The sequence below is a fragment of the Heloderma suspectum genome, chromosome 13 (assembly GCF_057233095.1).
Source record: "Heloderma suspectum isolate Gila_16-S chromosome 13, 16-S_ref, whole genome shotgun sequence".
Taxonomy (NCBI): domain Eukaryota; kingdom Metazoa; phylum Chordata; class Lepidosauria; order Squamata; family Helodermatidae; genus Heloderma; species Heloderma suspectum.
The window spans coordinates 30,720,057-30,740,647 of NC_139470.1; the positions used below are offsets into that span (position 1 = coordinate 30,720,057).

A 20,591-nucleotide genomic window follows, 5' to 3' on the forward strand; every position below is an offset into this window, starting at 1 on the left:
GTCAGGGACTCCCAAGTGCTATCAAGGCGATCAGCAATGACCGAATGCACAACCACCCCAATTTCACAAATCCACGAACGGAGGAAGCCAGCCTGTGTTTGACTGCAACTCCCATCAACACCAGCCTGTTGATGTAATCCAACACATCTGGAGGGCACCAGATTGGGGAAGGCTGGAACAGACACACACAGGGAAAACCTCTAGCCACTGCAGAAATGATCAGCCGGTCTCTGCTCTTCCTGGGCCTCCACATTGTCCCCCACACCCTCTCCCTTCACAGTCACTACCACTAAGAAAGGCCTTTGCTGGATCAGACCAAAGTCAATCTCCTAGGAGAAAGCCTGGTCTCCACCAGCAGCCGGGTCATGATGTAGATAGCTATCTTCTGTTATTTGTCTTCAGTGCTCAAAAGCAGACTGCCTCCACACATGGAGGTTCCATATCATGGTTAGTAGATGTTTACAGGTCTCTCCTCCTCCTCCTGCGTGCATTTGTCTGATCTCCTCCTAAAGCCACCTGAGCGAGCGGCCAGTTCTTGTGGCAACAAATCCCACACATTCACTCTGCACCGTGGGAAGACCTTCTTCCTTATGTCAATCCGCAGGACGGAACCTCTCTCCATCTACTTCAGATCCATTTAAATTGGGAAACGCCCTCTCCACCTGGGCTGGGGCGAACAAGGAATCCGGCCCTTTGGACGACAGATCCAGCTCAGATCCGGCAACGCCACGGCTGCGAGTGGAAGCCGCTCTTGGCTCCCGTCGCTCCCTTTGGGCCACCAGCTCAGCCAGCTCAAAAGGATCTTTAAGACCCCAAGCAACTTTGCCTCGCTGCTGCCGTTCTGCTTTCCACGCCTCCTTTTCTCTCATCTGTTGGCTCATCTCCTTCCTTTTCATTTATTGTTCAGAACTCAGAACGCCGGAACGGCTCCAAGTTGCTGCAAAGCTTCCCAAATATTGTTCTTCTGACTCGCATCCAGAGGCCCAGATAAAAGTTAATTTCTAAGTTCACTCACAGTTGATGCAGATAGTTAGCGCTTATGTGGAGCGCCGGCTCCAGATTCTGGAGGGCCCTTGGGCAAGACGCCCCCCGTGGGCCCCCTCCCTCAGTGAGCCCCCCTTCTCACCCCCACTGTCGCCAGCTGCTCTTGCTCCTCCTCCTCTTCCTCATCATGGCCGCCACGTGCAGAGAGCCAGGGAGCATGTGGGCCGCGGCATCTCCCGCTCCTCCCCCCCCCCCACCGTTGTCTGGGCTGGAGCGAGAGGCGGGTGAGCAAGCAGGCTGCAAAGGGGAAGAGGAGGTGCAACTCCAAGGGGCTCTTGTCAGTGGGCTTCTGCCGGGGGGGGCGGCCCTCAGCAGGTGCCCGACCAGGCCTACCCCTGACGCCAGCCCTGTTTATATAGCACACTTCATTGCATTATTTTATTTGTGTATAACAGTTAAATCTATAGTCTGCCATTATATTATAAGGGCTTGACCACGGTGGTACAGGCACTAGTAACCTCAAGACTGGATTACTGCAATGCGCTCTCTGTGGGGCTGCCCTTAAGGCTGATCCAGAAGCTGGAGCTAGTGCAGAATGCAACAGCTCGGCTGTTGTCGGGAGCTGCCCCTTTTCAGCATGTAACTCCTCTGCTGAGGGAACTGCACTGGCTGCCTATTCACTACCGGGCCAGGTTTAAGGTATTAGTACTAGTGTACACAGCCCAAAGCAACTTGGGATCAGGATACCTGAGAGAGCTCCTCCTTTACCAACCTGCCCGGTCACTGAGGTCATCAGAGGGCATGTTCCTGGTGGTTCCATATGGACCCATGGCCCAGTTGGAGTCCACCAGGAAAAGAGCCTTCAGTGTGGTGGCCCCCTTCCTGTGGAATTCCCTGCTTTTAGAGGTCAGGCAGGAACCAACATTGTGTTCCTTCTGGCGCCTCCTGAAGATGTAGTTATTTCAAAAGGCCTTCCTTGCATGACCAGCCGTGGTTTGTTAAATTCCACTTTACTGGGGTTTGTCTTTTTAAAAAATGTTTTAACTCTTTTAACCTGCTGTTTTATTCTTTTACCATGTTGTTCACCACTCCCAAATCTTCTGATGTGGAGCGGTGTATAAATATTGTAAATAAATAAATAAATAAATAAATAAATATTAGATTTCAGGACGGCACACAGCATAAACACCAATATAATACAACACAAAAGCAAAGACAAATGCAGCTGATAAAGGCTCAAGGCAGACAAAGGCTGCAATGCTTACTTGGAAGCAAGTCCCATTGGCGGGGACTTACTTCAAGGTAGACATGCACAGGATCACACTGTAAAACTTGATCAATTAATGCTGCAATCCCATGCACGCATATCTGGGAGTAAGTCCCATTTAATTCAATGGGGCTTACTTCTGAGCAGACATGTAAAGGATTGCAGCCGTAATCAGCCGTCCCTGATGTTTTGGAGTACAATGCCCCTCACCCCTGACCACTGGCTGTGCTTGCTGGGGCTGATGGGAGGTGTAGTCCAAAGCCCCCAGAGAACAGTACTTTGGGAAAGGCTTCATCAACCTTACAGCCACCCTCTCTTGGGAAGGTCATTGCTATTGTCCTCATTTTGCAAGTTGAGGGAGGTGAAATACTCCCTTCCCCAGGGATCTGGCTTTTCTGGAAAATTTTTCCAATCATTTGGAAAATGTCCAGTATCAGAAACTTTTCAGGTGTAGCATATTTACTGGACTTCTGTTTAGTCATTTTAAACGTCAGAATTAAAAAAGTACGCCATGTGAGTCTTACACGCTGGATAAATACCTCAAAACATTTTCCAAATAACGAGCAGCCTTTCCCAACCTGGCACCCTCGGGATGTGCTGGACTGCAACTCCCATCATTCCCAGCCAGCATGACCAACAGGCATGCTGGCTCAGGATGATGAGAGTTGCAGCCCAGCACATCCCGAGGGTGCCAGGTTGGGAAAGTCTGCTGCAAGTACTGGAACCACCTGTGAATACTTGGTCTTGGCGGTTCTGGTGTCTCCACCAGTCTTCCCCCAACATCGGGGAGCAGTGTCACAGGCAACGCACCCCCCCCCACACACACACACAGCAAATTCCCTGTTGGCAAAGGCTGGGCGCTCCACTCCAACCAGTGGAGGCGGGTGGCTCCGACGTCAGCGGGGCAGTGAATCCACTCCGGGTTTCAGCCAGAACCAGTCAGCACTCTAAAGGAGCTCTCCAAGGTGCAAAGCATGGATGCTGGATGCCGGGAGCAGAACAAGCTGTCCCTGCTGGACGCCCAGAGCTCCACTGCAAGGCTCCAGCGGGGAGAGGAACAGCCCCGGCAGCCCCTGGGCTGAGCCAGGGGTGTCGTTAGAGAAGGGCCACCTGGGCACAGGCCCCGGATCTTTTTTGAGCTGTGCCCCGGATCCTTTGAGTTGTCCTAACTGCCATTTTTTTTTACATTTCCCCATTGACTTGCATTGGAAAACAAAAATGGCCATAACTTTTTTAGTTTGTAAAATAAATACATGAGATTTGGAGGCTTGGTAGCCCCCATGGAGCTGATGGAACCTGCCAAATTTCAGGTAGTTATGTCTAGTGGCTTTTGTGCTAGCCACAGGTAAAATTTGCTTTTTCCAAGAAAATCTGTCAAAGTCCGACTACAAATTGCCCAGAGCAGAAGTGGGATGTTTTCCAAAATGCTGAATTGCGGTCTGAGTTGAAGTGGGGTGGGGGTCAGTGCACATTCTTATGTATGTATGTATGTATGTATGTAATCTATAGACACACGCACGCACACACCACACACACACATACATATATATTAGACATGCGCTTAGACTCGTGTGTGTGTGTGTGTGTGTGTGTGCGTATATGTGTGTATATATATATGCAAATTTGTGTTAGGGGCCTGTGCCCCGGATCTTTTAAGAACCTAGCAACACCCCTGGGCTGAGCTGTCGGGTGGCCCACTCTCCCTTCTCTCTCCCCCGCTGACAAACAGCCACTGTGTGTTAGGACCAAGGATGACAGGCTCCAGCTTCGTTTTTGCTCCAGGTCTGTCTCCGACATCCATCCTGCACCCTATTCCATGCAGAGCAGGAGGCAGGCCCACCCCACGACCAGCAGCAGTGACCAGGGTGCTCCCGCCCTGGCTGTTCCTCCATGGGGTTGCCATCCACCTTGTTCCAGGCAGGCTCCTGCACCCTGGCAAGCCTCACGACAGCCAGTTATGCAACAGGCGAAGACGTGCCTAATACAGGCTGGGACCACCCGGGACACAACACTGCTGCCTGCTGGGCCCCTCTCCAAGGAGGAAGGGCTCTGCTGGGGGGACTGGCTGGCAACCCCCGCCACGTATCTTTCCTCCCCAGATTTGCTCTGTCCCGGTGATGCTGCCCCATGGGCCGTGTGGGCCGTATCTGTGTTGGGAGCCCTTTCCCACACTCTAGTGAGATCTGGCTCCAGCTGGCCTCAGGATGGGACGGAGGGGCAGGGAGCGTGATGGAGGCCGACCCCCTCCCCTCGGCTCACTCAGGTGTCTTGGGTGTGAGGCAAGTGGCCTCCCAGGGTGAGCACGTGGGTGCTGCTGCCGCCACTGCTGCCACGGAGTATGAGAGGCACTCAGCTGGTGAGGGGGTGGAGGGGGGATAGCGAGTCCTGCTGGGGTGCTACTCAGCACAGCTGGCCTACTGGACAAAATATCAGGGGGGGCTTATTCACATGGGGGCAGCACGCCTCCTGATTGGCTCAAATGTGCCTGAATAGGGTGAGGGGGCACTACCTTTCTAGTGTAGGGCCATATGCTAGATTCGATCCCAGGACCCTCTGCATGTAAGACAGGAGCTGTTCCACCTGGCCAGAGTTCCTCCTGCAGCCCCCGTGCTCCTGGCTTCTATTAGCGGTTTGGGGGGCTGGGGAGAGGAGCCAAATGCCATATGATGGGTCCGATTCCCATCTGCCGTTAACAGACTAATTTCAGCACGCCCAGCGAGCTGCGTGTTTATACTTATTCTGCATGCGTGCGTGCTTTCTAGGGATAGTCACCTGAAGAAGGAAAAAGGTTAATTGCAACTTTCAAACTGCCCAATCGGACTGGAATTGCAGACATTCATTATGTTACTAATTAATGTTATGAAACAACTTTTTTTTTAATGGAAACATTTTCAAGGGAAAATATAACAGTAGGAAATTTTCTGCCCCACATTCCTGGGATTCCCTAGAGAGGCCTTCCCCACCTGGCGTCCTTCAGGTGTGTTGGGGTACAACTCCCATCATACCCATCCAGCATGGACAATGCTGGCTGGGAATGAGAGTTGCACTCCAACAGATCTGGTGGGCACCAGGTTGGGGAAGGCTGCTCTGGGGTCGCCAGGTGGGTTTGTGGCTGAGATAACATTTGAAGCACAGAATTCCCAATTCTCCTGCATGCTGTTTTATTATTACCTCCTTAGCATCACCAAGGTATAGAGCAAGCACAAGCAAGAGACAGGTCCCTGCCCCAATGACATTACAACCTAACTTCCAACAATGTGGGAGGCAAGAAAGGCAGACAGCATGCAGGAACGCAGGCTCCGTTCCAGCTCAGCCAGGGGCAGGGCCACTGCATGGCACTCTTGGGCTAGTTTTCCCAAGTCAGTCGGGGCCCTTCAGACCAAATCCTCCTCCATACAGCCATAAGAAAAATCCCTGGATGTAGAAAAGTAGATGCCAGGTGAAGGGTTTTATCTTAGCCTTTTCCCCAACATGCTAGTGTTCTAGATGCAGGAACTGTGTGTGCTGCCTGCGTAGGAGCGCTCTCTCACGCAAGTCCCCACCGGCAGGCAGAAGTGCGTACAGCCCCAACACAGGTCTTCTCCTGACCCCTGCTTTGTGAGAACTGGGCCTTAGGCACCAAGCAGTCCAGCTTATCACTGGAAAGGCCTTTGACCGCTATAAGGGGATAGTTTGGCACGAAAGCTACCACCACGCCCAACATCTCAGTGGAAGACAAAAGTCCTGTGCAGACAGATCTGGGAGCCCAGACTCCCCCCTCCTGCCCTCCCGCTTTCGACGCCAAGGGAACATGGAACAGCCTCTGGTTCCTTTCCTCAGAGGCAGGGAGAACAGCACAGGCGTGAAGCACTATGGGCACTTTAATAGGTGGACCCGCGCATGCCCCCCTTCAGCAAGGGACATCAGAAGGGGAGAGGGAAGTCTAACAAACTCAGCTCCCTCTCCGTTATGAAAGGAGAGTGTGCAGTGCTGTTCTATTTTGGTGCCAGAGACAGACAATCCGTGAGGGCGCCACCTCTCCTGCCAATGGTCACTGGGCACCAGATACACCAGCGAGTTCTCTTGCGCCTCCCCCCATTCATTCAATGGGGCTGGGGCAACTTCCCGTGGATTGTGCCCTGTGGGGTCAGATCTGCTTGTCTCTCACTCTGAGCCAGAGATGGCCTCCAGATCTTGACTCTCAGCAGAACCACCTCTTGCAAGATCAAGCACAAGTGCACACGGCCCAGCATCTTGTTTCCAACAGGGGCCAGCCAGATGCCCCTGAAAGTTCCCAAGCAAGGTGCTTGCTTGCCTGGAATTCAAAGGTCCAATCCTCCTGTTCAAGGAGGTCCCATTTAGCAAAAAGCTGTTAACTGTGCCTGTCCTTCATGGGTGTGTCTAAACCAGCCTTCCACAACTTGCTGGCCAGGGATGATAGGAGCTGTAGTCCAACACACCTGGAAGGCAGCAGGTTGGGAAAGTCTGGTCTAAACCTTTTTAACACTACCCAGGCTAGCAACCAGACCTACAACTCACAGATAGTCCAACTCCCGAATCATACTGGTGACCTCCTGTACTTCATCGGAGCAACCTCTGCTCCCCACCGCTTGGCACTTATTCACACACATGCACACACACACACACACAGTCCCTTTGTATATGAGCAAAGCAGATATCAACAGCGAGTCCTGGGGCCCTGGGACAGCAGGAGCTCAGGAGGCCGATGGAAGATAGTAAGCACAAACAATTGTCCCCTGTCTTTGTCCATTCTCTGCCAACAACATTCAGCTGCTGCCAAGATGATAACCCATATTTCAGAAAAAATGAACCTAGACCTTCCTTTCCCAGCACAATTGGCTGGGTACAAAAAGCACCCCTCCTGGCACTGCTGTGGCCGACTGCTGTTTAAATACATTTGCCACAGAGGGAGCAATTCTCACAAGTAAACTGGGCCTGGAAGGGAAATAAAAAATGCTGGAGAGGGGAGTTCTTTATTTTACTTATTTAAAGCATTTCTATCCCGCCTTGCCTCCAGAGACCCTCTGGTGGTGATACTAAAAGCAAGCAAGTCACAGGAGAAGGTGGCAGAAAGAGGGGCGCCTCTGGAGGGCTGGAGTCAGGGCATCCAGCAGGGGCAGCTGTTTGCTTCCCTTCGAAGGGTGGCAGTTTGCGCCCGAGAAGCAGCCTCCCTTTGCAAACCCCGGCAGGAAACGGCAGGCAGTTGTGCATCGAAAGCGTGAGCAGCCATCGTTGCTCCCTGCTTCTACCACTTCTACTTAGGTAGCCTTTTCCAAGCCCTCCAGATGTGTTTGGACTCCAACTCCCATCATTCCTAGCCAGCAAGCAGTTAGTTGCTTTGGGGCAGGGGTGTCAGACCCCTTTCAACATGAGGGCCAAATTCAATGATGTAAAAGCACTCGGGCGGGGGGGCATTCCAAAGGGAGGTGAAGCCAACGGCAAAAGGGGCCACAATGCCCTAAACACCAGCATATTTTAGCTTACTGCCCTAGATTGCCAGGAATTCAGCCTCATGAGAGGCATTTCAGCCTTTCAGAATGGAGAACAAGTTGCACAAATATAGGGAAACCACCCAACAATCTGGGGTCGGGTGGAAGGGGTGAGGCCAGGGGAAGGGGAACACCTCTGCTTTAGGGACTTATCACTTGTTGTACTATGTTACACTGCTCTTAAGAACCTCAGAAGCACCCTGCTGGATCAAGCCAAGGGTCCATCCCGACCAGCATTCTGTTCACACAGGGGCCAACCTGCTGTCGACCGGGAACCCACAAGCAGGGCACGAGCACAACAGCACCCTCCCACCCACGTCTCCCACAATGTTCTTCTTATATCAACTGTACTGGTTACCTATTTAATTCTCAGTGCAATTTAAAGCACATCAGAGCCCTTCTGTTCGCATTTCAATGCAAACTTACCTGATTTCACACTTTCGAACCAATATGTGAACCAAAACACAATTCTCCTTTGAAATTTGCACTTACCCAGCTTTTGCAACAGAGGAAAACATGTGTACAATCAAAAGATGCATACAAAACATGTGCACTGGTGAAAATAACATTCAAAGATGCATGATATTAAGAAAATTGCTTGCAGAAAATGTGCATTTTAGGCAAAACTGTACAAAAATGGATGTATTCGGAGAAACGTGCATCAAAATGCTTATGAATTTTCATGCAAACTTTTTTTAAAAAATTAACCAAAACGTTTGGGACAACCCAACTTTAAGACTGGAAAAATGAGGAACTAAGAGAAACTGAAACAGCTAGATTCACCCACCTCTACCTGGGATGGAGTTAACTGCCCTCGCCCAGACGAGCATTAAGGTCAGGCTTGGAGTCTCCGTGGTCCAATGTGTCCTGGATATATGGTCAGCAAGACGAAGGACACAGCCTTCTCAGTGGTGGCACCACAGTTGTGGAATCCCCTCTCTGAGGAGATCCAACAAACTCCCTCTCTTCCCCATTTTCAGGCACTCTATGACAGCTTTTTATACAGACAGCAATTTGATGTATGATTTTTCACCTCTGCTGCTTTACCAAAGTTTAGTGGTGTCTTTGTTTTGCAGTTCTATAGTGATTTTGATATTTCATCCGTCACTGTGAGTGCACTTTCTGTAGAGAAAGTGGGATAACAGCAGATAGAAATAGATAAAATACAAACAGGAGTGGAGTTTAGGGAGGGGCAGGTAGGTGTCAGACCCCGAGGGAGCACTGCCTACAACTCTGGCTACTGGGGGGAATAAAAAGGTAACCACAACAAATGTTTTGAAAATAAGTATTTTCAAAATAAAGAACTCTCCTCTCCAGCCGCTTTTTCTTTGCCATTTCATCTTGAATCTACAGCAGGCCTTTGAAGCTGGGCCTCCATCCCCCCTCAGCCTGGCCAGGGATGATGGGAATTTTAGCCCAACACATCTGGAAGGCACCAAGTTGGAGAAGGCAGCTTTTCCAACCCCATATGGAACCCTCGTCCACACGAGCACACCATGGAATGAAACGTGAGAGGGTGGCTTGGCCAAATTGAACCAACCATGGTGGAGACCAGACCTGAATGGGTCACTCCCAAACTGGTGTACCAGAGAGCCTGGCTGGAACACATCAAAGGTCTGTCTAATCCAGCCTCCCCCAACCTGAGTCCCCCCAGACGTTTTGGCCTACAACTCCCATCATCCCTGATCATGGGCTGTGCTGGCTGGGAATTGTAGTCCAATATATCTGAAGGGACGCAGGTTGGGGAAGGCTGTTCAAATACTACCATTAGTCTCCAACACTGGCCACCCATAAAGGGTGAAGGGACACCTCACCCTGCCGCTCGGAGGTATCCTGCCTGGGAATGTGAATGGTTTATTTAGCCATTGTTGCTAAGAACTGTTAAACATAGTTGTGCGTTCTACAAAGACGTGTTTGCTCTCAGTGGAGGCTGGTGGCTCTGATGTCAGTAGGGCAGCAAATCCACTTTGAGTTTCAGTCAGAACCAGTCAGAATGCTAAAGGAACTCTCCAAGGTGTCTGCCCACTGACACTGGAGCCACCAGCCTCCACAGTCCCCTTGTGCAAACAGATACGTGTACATGAGGCTGGTGGCCTCTAGATGTGATTAGACTACAACTCCCATCATTCCCAGCCATCCTGCGCCCATTATCCTCACATTTTACAAGCCAGCCAGCCAGTTTATAGTTTAGCTGGGCGTTGAAACAGGGGCTAGCAGCCCACAGCTCCTGCCTGGGCCAGAACCACTGCATGCCACAAGCTCTTTGCCACAAGGACAGACCCAGTGGAGAACCATGGAGCAGTGCAGGGAAAGCTGCCATCTCTCTGCCTCAGTGCACCACCCACCTGGAGGTTGGGGCTAAAAAAATGAACCTACCTAGGTTGTTGTAAGGATAACTGAGGATCGGCACTTTGAACACACTTGAACACATAAATAATAGAAGATACCTTTTTAAAAATACCCTTTGCTTCCAGCCATGAGGACTAGTGACCTTATGGGTGGAACCAAGGGTACAATCCGTTCCTTCACAATCCTGCTCCCACACCAAACACCATGTAATTACCATTAAAGCCCATGTAACCACATTTAACTTGCTGCCATCATTATCTGAGGTATCTATTGCCAAATCAATGTCACAGCCGGACAGCCATGGAAGACACGTCGGCAGATCTCCGGTGCCAGCTAAGCGACAAATTGCTTCGTTCCAAATCCAAAACGTTCCACCCCCACCCCTTTGGGAGAAGAACAAAACCCTTTAGAATACTGCCGTTTCCAAAGCATCTCCTAGTCTAGCCAAGGTACCTATTAAGCTTCCATTCCCATAAACAAACTCCAGTGTGTTATCTCACTTACAAATAAAGACCATTCTTGAAAAGCACATGGTTTCTCCCACCACAGCTACCCCAAACTCCATCCACGCTCCCAGGTTGAGGGGAAACAAACACTCCAGCCAACAACCATCAGGGCTGGTTCACACATGCGCGTGTATCACCTCACAACTGCAACATCGACAGATGACTCGCATTCACAGCAGAATGTCCATTTCGCCTCCTTGGCGAAATGCACTACTTGTCAATAGATTCAGCCCAACAGATTCATCTGCCAGGCATCAATTGTAGGATAACCCAGTGATGTGCATGTTGAACACCCGCTCAGCTTCATCAGGAGGCCCTCCCATCAAGAGGAGCTGTCAACCTAGTGAAGGCCCAGTTAAAAAGGGCCTTCACCTCTCAGCTCAAGGGACAGGCTTCCTCTCTCTGAAACTCTGGAAAGCCATAGGCAGCCTGAGCAGGCAGCACCAGGCAAGCCCAAGGGCTGTGCTGGGAGATGCAGGTCAACACATCTGGAGGGTGCCAAGTTGGGGAAGGCTGGGCCAGAGAGACCCAAGGTCTGCACCAGCTACACAGGACAACAAGGATTAGAAAAGCAGGCACAGGAGAGACGTTCTGCAGCATACTTCTATTCCCCACAAAGTTTTGCAAAAGCCTATTATTAAAACAGCAGTGGGATATAGGCCCCTCATATTTACAATCTGAAGCCAAACCATTCCATTTAAGCAAGATGGAAACTCTGGACCCAAGAAAACCCACAAAGTAGCAAAAGGCCAGCGCGTTCTTGTGGAACTGCCTTCCCCCTGGCTGGTGACTCCCCCCAGTCTCAGCCTGAGAGCTACTTGGGACATGTCTGACAAAGTGACACCAGCTGAATGCACCTATGACTTTGGCATGTGGCTGGTGGTTCTTCAGGGAAATGTCTGGGCAAATGCATGCAGGATACACTTGCACAAGCTTCCATTGGTGTGTCCTGAGCAACACCACCAATCACATGCAAAAGGAATTTCCACACAGCACTGCAACCTTTATCAGACGGGCCTTTAACCGGAGCTTGGGAACCGGTTTGAGCCATTTTCAGGTGAGCCTGTTGAGTATTTAATGGGCATTTTGTTTAGCTGCTTCTACTGGGCCCCATAATGAGCAAAATACATTTTAAAAGGCCATACCCAATTTTCATGCAAATAAATAAAAGAGAGGGAGCAGAGGTGGGAGATCTGGGATATTAAAGGTGGCAGAGTGTGGCATATGAAAATACAAACAGGGGCTCACTGAAGCAAACGGGAGCAGCTATGCTTGTCTGCAGTTCTCATTCACTTCAATGGAACTTGCACAGGAGAACATCTCAGTAGACTGTGCCCCACGTTAAATAAGTATATGTGTATATATTGGGGGGATGGCATTTAGATCTTCTATGTCAGGCACCAAACCATCTTGGGCTGGCCCAGGGGCAGGGGAAAAGGAAGAAAGATGGAATGATTTAAGCTCCAAACAAAGAAAAAGAGGGCTCTTCTGTGCAGAAGCTGCCCCCACACTTCCAGCTTCCTCCCCTCCACCCAGCCAGCCAGACGCATCAGGGGATTTCAATAGCCGGCCAACCCCCATCGTGTTCTGTATAGCATGAGACCCCTTCTGTTCTCCCTCGTTCACTTAACCCCTCCCCCCACCCGCTCCGCCTCGCAGGGGAGGCCCAGGGTACAGTTTTAAAGGACAAGAGCAAGAGCACACTGGACAAGGAGGCAGAGAAGAACAGGGATCAGCAACCACAACTTTAATCTTGCTGGTGTCCCCGAAAATGCCCCCAAGGATTAAGCGGGCCAGCGCACACATCCATCCCTTGCTTCTTTCAGAAAGGGAGACGGCCCTCTCCCAGAGAGATCCATGATGGGTGTCGCTGATTAGGCACTAGTTTAGAGGGGTGGGGCGCCTAGAAAAGCTCTTCCTTGCACACATTCCAAATGGGGTGCCTCGCGACCCCATCCCAGGCTTGCATCTTCAGAGGCTTGTCTCACTGACCCCAGTGAGACCTACTCCCAGTTCAGTGTTCTTATGACTTCAGCCTGACGTACCTTGGAGCAGAAACAACCAAGAGTCCTCCAGCACCTTCAAAACGAATGCATTTCTCATAGCCTTCTCTCCCGTGGGCCCCACTTCATCAGATGTACAAAGTTGCCACAGCAACTATACTACGTCTTAAGAACTAAGTGGGAATTCTATAGAGTTTATTTTTGTTTTAAAAAACGTGTAACTTTCAAGATAAAGTTTTTATTTTGTTTTCTTCCAACAAAATCTAGGGCACCTGCATCCAGCAAACCTGGAAAAAGTTTCATGAGGACAGAGGATGATGTGCACATCAAAGGAAACAACCCACAGACCTAACACAAGAACAGATACATGGCTTCCATTGCAACTACCACAGGCACCCTCAAGGGAAGATGTTCCTTTGGCTTCTTTTGTTCACCCTGGATACAGACGCTTACCAGAAGCAAACTTAAATGACACATGATGTCTCAGCAGCCACCAGGAAGTTCTCTTGCATCAGTCCCATTGAAACGAAGGGGTGCTACGTAGTTCCATTTCTTTCTATGGGGCTTGCACAAGAGAACTTTTGGGCGGGTTGTTGTTTGGACTTTTAATTCGTTCACTGAAAAACAACTTTTGAAAAACACATTGTTTCCTCCACACAGCTCTAACCTTGAGCCCCGTATCTCAATTCCAAGATTTTGACCACAGGAAAGATGTCTAAAAGTATCCACAGCAGAGGACTCCCCACTTCAATATAAGGGCATCACGCATACCGCCCCCCACCTCAAACACTGAGTTGCAAAGCAAGAAAAGATGCGCCACAGGCCACCAAGGTCCACTCAGGTTCAAATCCCTTCTCCAACACAGTCTCTTTGTGGAGGGGCCCTTGCTCTGGGCTGCCTTGCCCTGCTTAGATCCGCAGATCCGAGGAAGAAATACAACAACAGGAGGCCAGCCCAAATCACTGTAGTCCCCAGAGGCACGAATCGAGATCAAATTTGGGATGGGTGGGGGACCAGCCAAGGCACGCTGACTACCAGTTGGATCACCTTCAATTGCCCATTATTAGCCAACCAAGTACCCACAACAGGGTGGGAATGTGAATGGAATGGCTATTGTTGATCACTTCTGTGTCACCCTGCTCATTCCCGCTCCTTTGCTCCCAGACCTGCTAAAGCAACACAATTTTTGCCCCACTTCTAAGCATGAAGCATGTTGCTAGCCAAACATGCAAACAGGCCTGGGGGTTAAGTGGCACGTGGTGTAATGGCTGCTGATGTCAGAAACAAGTATCTTATGAAGTTCCGAGGGGGGCATTTGGGGGCTCTCCTCCAGGTGAAAACTGGCATATGCTTAATACCTTTTCCTCCTTCTCCTCAACTTTCTCCGTAAACCATGCTGGCAAAGAGATGCAGGAGAAAGTACAGACAGACACAAAACTTTCAGAGATGTGGATACATTAGCATACATTACAGGGGTAGATAACTTGGTGCCCTCCAGACATTTTAGACTACAACTCCCATAAGCTGGCTGGGCTTATGGGAGTTGTGGCCCAAAAGATTTGGAGAGCACCAAGTTGCCACCCTTACTATCCAAGATGTCCAGTTTCACCTTGTGAAGTGTTGTGTTGTGAAGCTGCATCAGATGGCTTGATGGACCATCAAGAGGCAACACAGGCACTCTAGAGAGAAACAAACCCAGGAAATGCATGTTGGCCATCCAAAGGATCCCCAGTTCTAAGCAGATGGTCAGAACTTCATCACCACAACAGCCATTAGCTTCAGAGCCAGTCCTCATTTGAGCCCCAAGAACCCACTTATAATGCCAGAGGCACAGCCGTGGAACATATGAATGGTGTGCCTCTGAGCACATGCAGTACAACTTTCCCTCTGTGGTGGATCTCCTTCCCAACATCTTGGATCAGAAGGGAGAGGAACTGGAGTCACCTCTGCAACATTCCTCACGGACTTGTGTCCCAATAAGCTCCTTTTAAGAAGTGAGTTAGGAAAGGTTCTACGACCCCCATAGTTCAGGCTCCAAAATCCAGCTTGTGGGGACCAGCCAAAGGTGGAAAATCCAAGGAAGGATCTAAATCAACCTCCCCCACAAAACTGGACACTCACTAAGAAATATATGGGCCTGACCTTCAGAGAAAGGGCAGGCATCCTTCAAGAAGATGGTTCGAATCCAGCAAAGGCGCCACTGCCACCAGGCACAACACAGGCTGAGTGGAAGAGGCACCTAGCCCCCCACTTGCTGGTGTATATTTCTCCAAAATATACACCAGCAGTACATTCAGCCCCTGCCTCAGCTCAAGACTTCTCAGTTCAATATCTCTCTGATGCTGTTTTGCCAAGACAACCGAGAGGAAGTTCTGAAAATCACAACTCCTACATGGAGAAACTCATCCATCCTTTGTAACCCTGTGCAGACTGAAGAAGCAGCCAGTTTCAAACCCAACAGACAGGATGGATCAATACCTCTCTCCCTCGCCAATAGCTGCTGATCCCAAACTGCAAACGAAACACCACAATCCACAGATGCTCCAAACCTTTCCCGAACAAAGCAAACGGCTTGAGATGGAAGAAGTGGACTCACCGTCTTAGAATCCAGCTCGTGTCTGGATTGGGCCAGAACCTTGTCCACACCAGCTTGGTCCATGAATGTGACAAAACCAAATCCCCTGCACCAGGATAGGAGACAGGAGGGGGTGGGAGAAGGAAGCAGGGGGGGAGAGAGAGAGAGAGGGAGGAAGGGAGAGAAAGAGAAAGAGTTGGTTAGAAAGGAGGCTGCAGGTCGGCTGGGAGGGGCACGAGGAGGAGGTATCTCACCTGGATCGCTTTGTCAGCGGGTCCCTCATGACCAGGCACTCCTTCACCTCTCCAAACTGGCTGAAATACTCCCGCAAGCCTTCTGCAAGCACAAGGCAAGGAAGTCACCAGTGAGTCCCGGGCGATGCAGGTGGCGACAGCCAGGCCTCCCTCTTCCCTGCCTGCCTGCCTGCCTGCCACCTCCAAGAAAAGAGGGTGGAAGGCGGTGTGTGTGTAGGGGGGGGGGAGTAAGATGATTCGACCTCTGCTGGCAAAGATCCGGGGAGATCCAGAAGCATTCCCTGCCGCCAGGGCACGTGGGGGGCGGGGGGGCGGAAAGCGGCCTCACGGAGAAGACACATGACCCGACCCCCAAGCCCACCCCCCGCCTGCGAACAAGTCGGAAGCGCCGGGCTCTTTCCCGGAGCGGATCACAAAGACCCACATGAGCGGGAGGGGGAGGGGAGGGGAGGGGAGGGGGGGTTGCCGGCGACGGTCTCGCTGAAAAGCCCCCTCCCGCGAAAAGGCGCGCCCGAGAAGCCCCCCCCCCCCGCTCGGCGCACCGGAGGGGGAATTTGGGGAGGGGCGGGGAAGAGTTGGGAAAGTTTGGGCTGCAGGTGCCGCTCGGCGAGACCCGGACACAGCGCCCCGCGGCCCGGCCCGGCCCCCGCTCGGCTCACCTTGAGTAGTTTGCCAGCTCAGTCCTCCGATGAACATTTTGCTAGCGAGGAGAGAAACAAAAACACCCACTTAAGATCACAACACAGAGCCATAAAAGGATCGCAGCCATGAAGTCCGCGCCATCGATCCGAAGCGAAGGGCGGGCGAGCCCCGATCAAAGGCGAGGCAGGCGCGGGGGCGCAGCGCCGGGGGGAGGTTCGGGCCGCCGCGGCGCTCGGGGTCCCCCGAGCTCCCCCCACCCATGGCGGGCGCGTACGCCTCCGGGGCGCCGGGATGCCCGATCGGGGGCGGAAGACGCGGGCCAGGGCGCCCCGGGGGCGGGCTGCCCGACTCGGCGAGCAGGGGGAGGCGCTGCCGGCAGCAGCGATGCCTGGAGAGGCGAGGAGCGCGGCGCGGAGATCGGCCATGTTGGTGGCTCCCCCCCCGCGCCCGGCCAAGCCAGAGCCAGCCCGGCCACGAGCTACCGGGCATCGCGGGGAGGCGGGGACGCTGCCGGCGGCTCCCAGCGCGGAGGAAGGCGGGGGGCGGCCGGGGCTGGCCGGGCCGAGTACCAGGGGTCGTGCGGGGAGTCCGGGGAGGCGAGGCCGGGCTGGCTGGCTTCTGTCTCCATTCGGACCTCTTCTCCCTGCGAGGAGCAGCGCCACACTCCCGGGGCAGCTGAGCGTTGGAAAAGGGGCCGGACGGCCAGGCCATGCTGCCCCCTCCCCCGACCCCTCTCAGCCGGGCGGGGAGGGGAAGGGAGGGCTGGGCCCGGCGGGGACAACCTGCCCGGCTCCTCCCACCCCCGGCAGGCGGGGAGCTGGCGTGAGCATAAAAGCCGGCCCGCCGGCGAGCGCGCCCAGGGTGGCGGCGGGGACGCACCGGGGCGCGATGCGGCCGTGCGCTTAGGGCGCGCAGGGCTCGCCGGCCGGCCCTCGCTCGCTCGCTCGCTCTCTGCGTCCCCCTCCCGCCGGCGGGGCGACGCGAGCCCTGCCGAGGCGGCCCCCACCCCGGCTCGATGACCAGCCGTGGGAGGAAGCTCTGCTCCCTCGGCGCGCCGGGAAACAAAGGCTGCCGGCGTGGAGGGAGCCTTGCGCGGGGGTCCCTGCCGCGCCTCGGGGGCTGCCGCCGCCTCTTAGAACGGCGGGCCGGAGGCAGCGCGAGCGGGGCTGGGCTGGGCCTGCTGCGGGTCGGGCCCACCGGCTGGAGGGGGGCGCCAGAGGTGGCCCCGGCGGGGGGCTCGGCAGCGCTTCGCCGCTCGCCCTTCCCCGCTTTGTTCTCTACCTGCTGAAGGAGGCCTCCATGGTCGGTCAAGGGTGCCGGGAGGGGGACCTCCCTCCTCTCGCCGGGCCCACCTGGCTCTTCATCACTGCTGCCTGCTGGAACCGGGGCGGCGGGGGGAGCCCGCACCGAAGGGGTTAAAGCCCATCCAGCCGGCAGCAGTCCTCAGCATGTGACATGGCGGGCCGGCAGCGGTGCCGGAGGGCACGAAGGGGCCCGGGCCCAACAGCGGGCGGCCGGCGCGCCGGGCCCCTTCGCGCCCCGCCCCGCCCCACACTGCAGAGCGCCCCTCGCAGCCTCGTCCCGCTTGCGCGGCCCACGAAGCGGCCCCGCGGGGCCTGCTCTCCGGCGCGAGCCCCGGAGTTGGCCGCCGCGGAGGGGAGCTGTTGAGGGGAGGCGCGCCGGGGCCGGGCGCGGAGCGGTGGCCTTCCCAGGCCCGCCTTGCAACGGACAGTCCGTGGCGCGAGACGCGGGAGTGGGATGGATGGATGGATGGACGGATGAATAAAGCTCCTTTTGCCACGTTTCGCCGCCTTGAGACACTTGCGGATCGATCGCGTGGTGCAGAGTCCGCGTTCTGCCGGTTCAGACGACAGGCGGGGTCCGGGCAGGTTCCCCCCGCGAAGCCGCTATACTGGCGTAGAGGAACATCGCGGCCTAGCAGGGCCGCCCCTCTAGAAACCCATAAGGTGGTCGCTGGGTTTTACCTCCACTGAATTCTGAAGTAAATGTTGAGGCTCGTCCCCAATCCAAGCATCTAAGGAATGCTGAGGGAAGTTTTGCTGGGACCAGCAGACTTCCTCAGGATTTGGTGTCAGACGTTCCTCAGATAACAGGTGTCCTGGCTTTTCCCGTATTTCAGAATCTACACAGGACTTCAAAGACTCTGCAGCAAACTGATTCCTCAGGAGTTCTCAAAACCCATTTCTCTGCCGTGCCTCGCCCCGGGGGGGGGGGGGGGCAGGGCTGTTTCATTATTGAGAGTTCATTGTTCCAGGGCTGTTGCCCTGTGCTAACAGACCATCGGTAGGGAGCAGGCCAGCCTTCCCCAACCAGGCGCCCTCCAGATGTGTTGGAGTACAACTCCCACTAGCCCAGCCAGAATGGCCATGCTGGCTGGGATGATGGGTGTTGAGGTCCAAGCTACTTGGAGAGCACCAGGTTGGGGAAGGCTGTCGCAGCCATTCCAGAACCTCCTTCAGGTCCAGTAATCACAGGCCTCTTGAGTACCAGGCCATGGGCTCAAGCAAAGTGTGTTTAAGCTGGACTAGGAGGCCCTTTGGTCTAATCCAGTAGGGTTCTTGTATTTATTAATTTTTATCCCACTCCTCAACCCAAAAAGGCTCCCAGAGCAACTTGGAGCAAATCAGCAAAAAAGACACATCACACGGGGAGAAAGGGATGGGGAGGGAAGAGGGGGAAATTAAGCAGATTGTCAGCAGGGCTGGTGGATGGCCCTGTTTCCCTGGGTGTGGGGACAGTCCAACTGGGGCAGGCCCTCGTGTTCCTTTTGCCTGCCCCTGTCTCTCTTGCTCCTTACACACAGGGCAGTCGATATCTGTGTGGGGAGGGGGCAGTCCAGCTGGAGCAGGCCCTGACGTTTCCTCATATATCCTCCCGGCAAGACAAGCACAGAGTCCCAAGGGACTGTTTATTATCTGTCACATTTCTATGCTGCCCCAGAGCCGAAGCCCTCTGGGCGGTTTACAGAAGTTGATCTCCCTCGGGGCCAGCCGCTGGGCCACGCCTCAGGCAGTGGGGCGGGAGGGGGGCCCCTCCCCTGCCACTTGACTCGCGCTGCAGGGACAAGTGCGCCCCCGGCCAGCTGCTCCCGCTGCAGCAACAGGTGCCTGGCCAGGTGGTCCAGGACCAGACTGGCGCCGTGCCAGCCCACGGAGCACCGCTCCAGAGCTGCTCGGGACCCTGCTGCTGGCGCCGTGCCAGCCTGGCTGCGGAGCGCAGCGGGTTGCTTGCTCCCGACTGAAGCGGAGCAGCGAGGGGCCAGTGGCTGCTGCCCAGCCAGGCGCTCCACTGCTGCCAGCATCTGGCTGGGACAGCGACAGGAATACTTGACCAGACGGAAGTTGCCCACGGACTGGTGCTGGGTGTCATGGCGAGAGGCCTGACATGGGGCTTGCTCAGTCTTGCGATGCTTGGCCGCGGGCTTGGCGAAGTTCCACAGGGTCTCGCTAAGTGTTGTGAGGCTCGGGGCAGCTTCTCCGCCATGCCAGCAGTTCAGCGAGACGGAGAGAGTTGTGGCTGCCAGCGGCACAACCGCCCCTGCCTCAGGAAGCCAAATGGCTTGGGCTGGCCCTGGTCCGTCCTCGGCTGGCTATCGGGGGTCCTTCATTGGGCTATGTGCTTCTGCAGGGGAACTCTGAACTCCACCTGCTAGAGAGAACAACTTGGAAACTATTTACACATGATCACTTATCTGGGCATGAAAGAGAAGTTAATCCAGAGCCTCTGATCTTGCCAAGAGTTGTTAACACACTGTTCACTCTCTTCAACCTCCAGTTCACCTCTTGAGCAAACAAACATATCAGAGGTTGAATCGAGTTAAGTGATCTTTATTTTCTGGGGTTCTTTTGAAAATAATAATTATCCTCTGTAGAAGGATAATTCTGTTGTGTCAAAGCAATAATACTTAACATTTACATAGCTCTTGAGGGTATTCAGAGGATTTCATGTATGTTGCCTTGGTAAAATTTACAACAATCCTGTAAGGTAGGTTAGTATTATTGTCCCTATATTGCAGATTGGGGGTGGGATGGGTGCTGAGGGGAAACAGACACCTGGAGAGTTTGTGACTGAGACAAGACCTGAACTTCCCAGTTCCTCCCTCAGGAGCCGCTGATCTGCGTCAGCTCTGTGCATATGGATTTTGCAGGAAAGATCAGCAGAATGTGGCCAGCGCTGAAGGGCTCATCAGTGTACATTGGTGCGGAGTGGGAGTGCCGCTGGTGCTTGGAGCACCAAAGCCTCTGCTAAGTTGGTGCCTCTGGCTACACCTTCATTTTTTCCTGCCTCACCTGTCAGGTGCACCCAGTCGGTGGGACAGAAAAGAAGTCCACAGAGATGACCCCAGACGTTTCGGTGCCTGGGGCAGGAAATCCAAAGGGTGCCCTCCTCCTGACAGTGGTAAAAATAGAGTGATAAACGAAACCCTCCACAATTGGCTGCCCTTTCGTGAGTGCCCCAAACCCTCAGCCTAAGGCCGGCCTCGTGGAAGAGCCAGCCCTGG

The 20,591-nt window shown here is 53.8% G+C and overlaps 1 protein-coding gene across 1 annotated transcript in view; it reads right to left on the minus strand.

The window, feature by feature from the left end:
• The window catches only part of MSI1 (musashi RNA binding protein 1), a 54,598-nt gene extending 37,795 nt beyond the window's left edge, over positions 1-16,803 (minus strand). Inside the window, exons 1-4 of the mRNA XM_084819739.1 lie at positions 16,639-16,803; positions 16,087-16,127; positions 15,428-15,509; positions 15,195-15,279 (exon numbers count right to left, since the gene is read on the minus strand). Coding sequence (XP_084675865.1) covers positions 15,195-15,279; positions 15,428-15,509; positions 16,087-16,127; positions 16,639-16,697 — 267 coding nt within the window. The 5' untranslated portion in view covers positions 16,698-16,803. The remainder of the gene's footprint in view (positions 1-15,194; positions 15,280-15,427; positions 15,510-16,086; positions 16,128-16,638) is intronic.
• Positions 16,804-20,591: the final 3,788 nt, after the last annotated feature.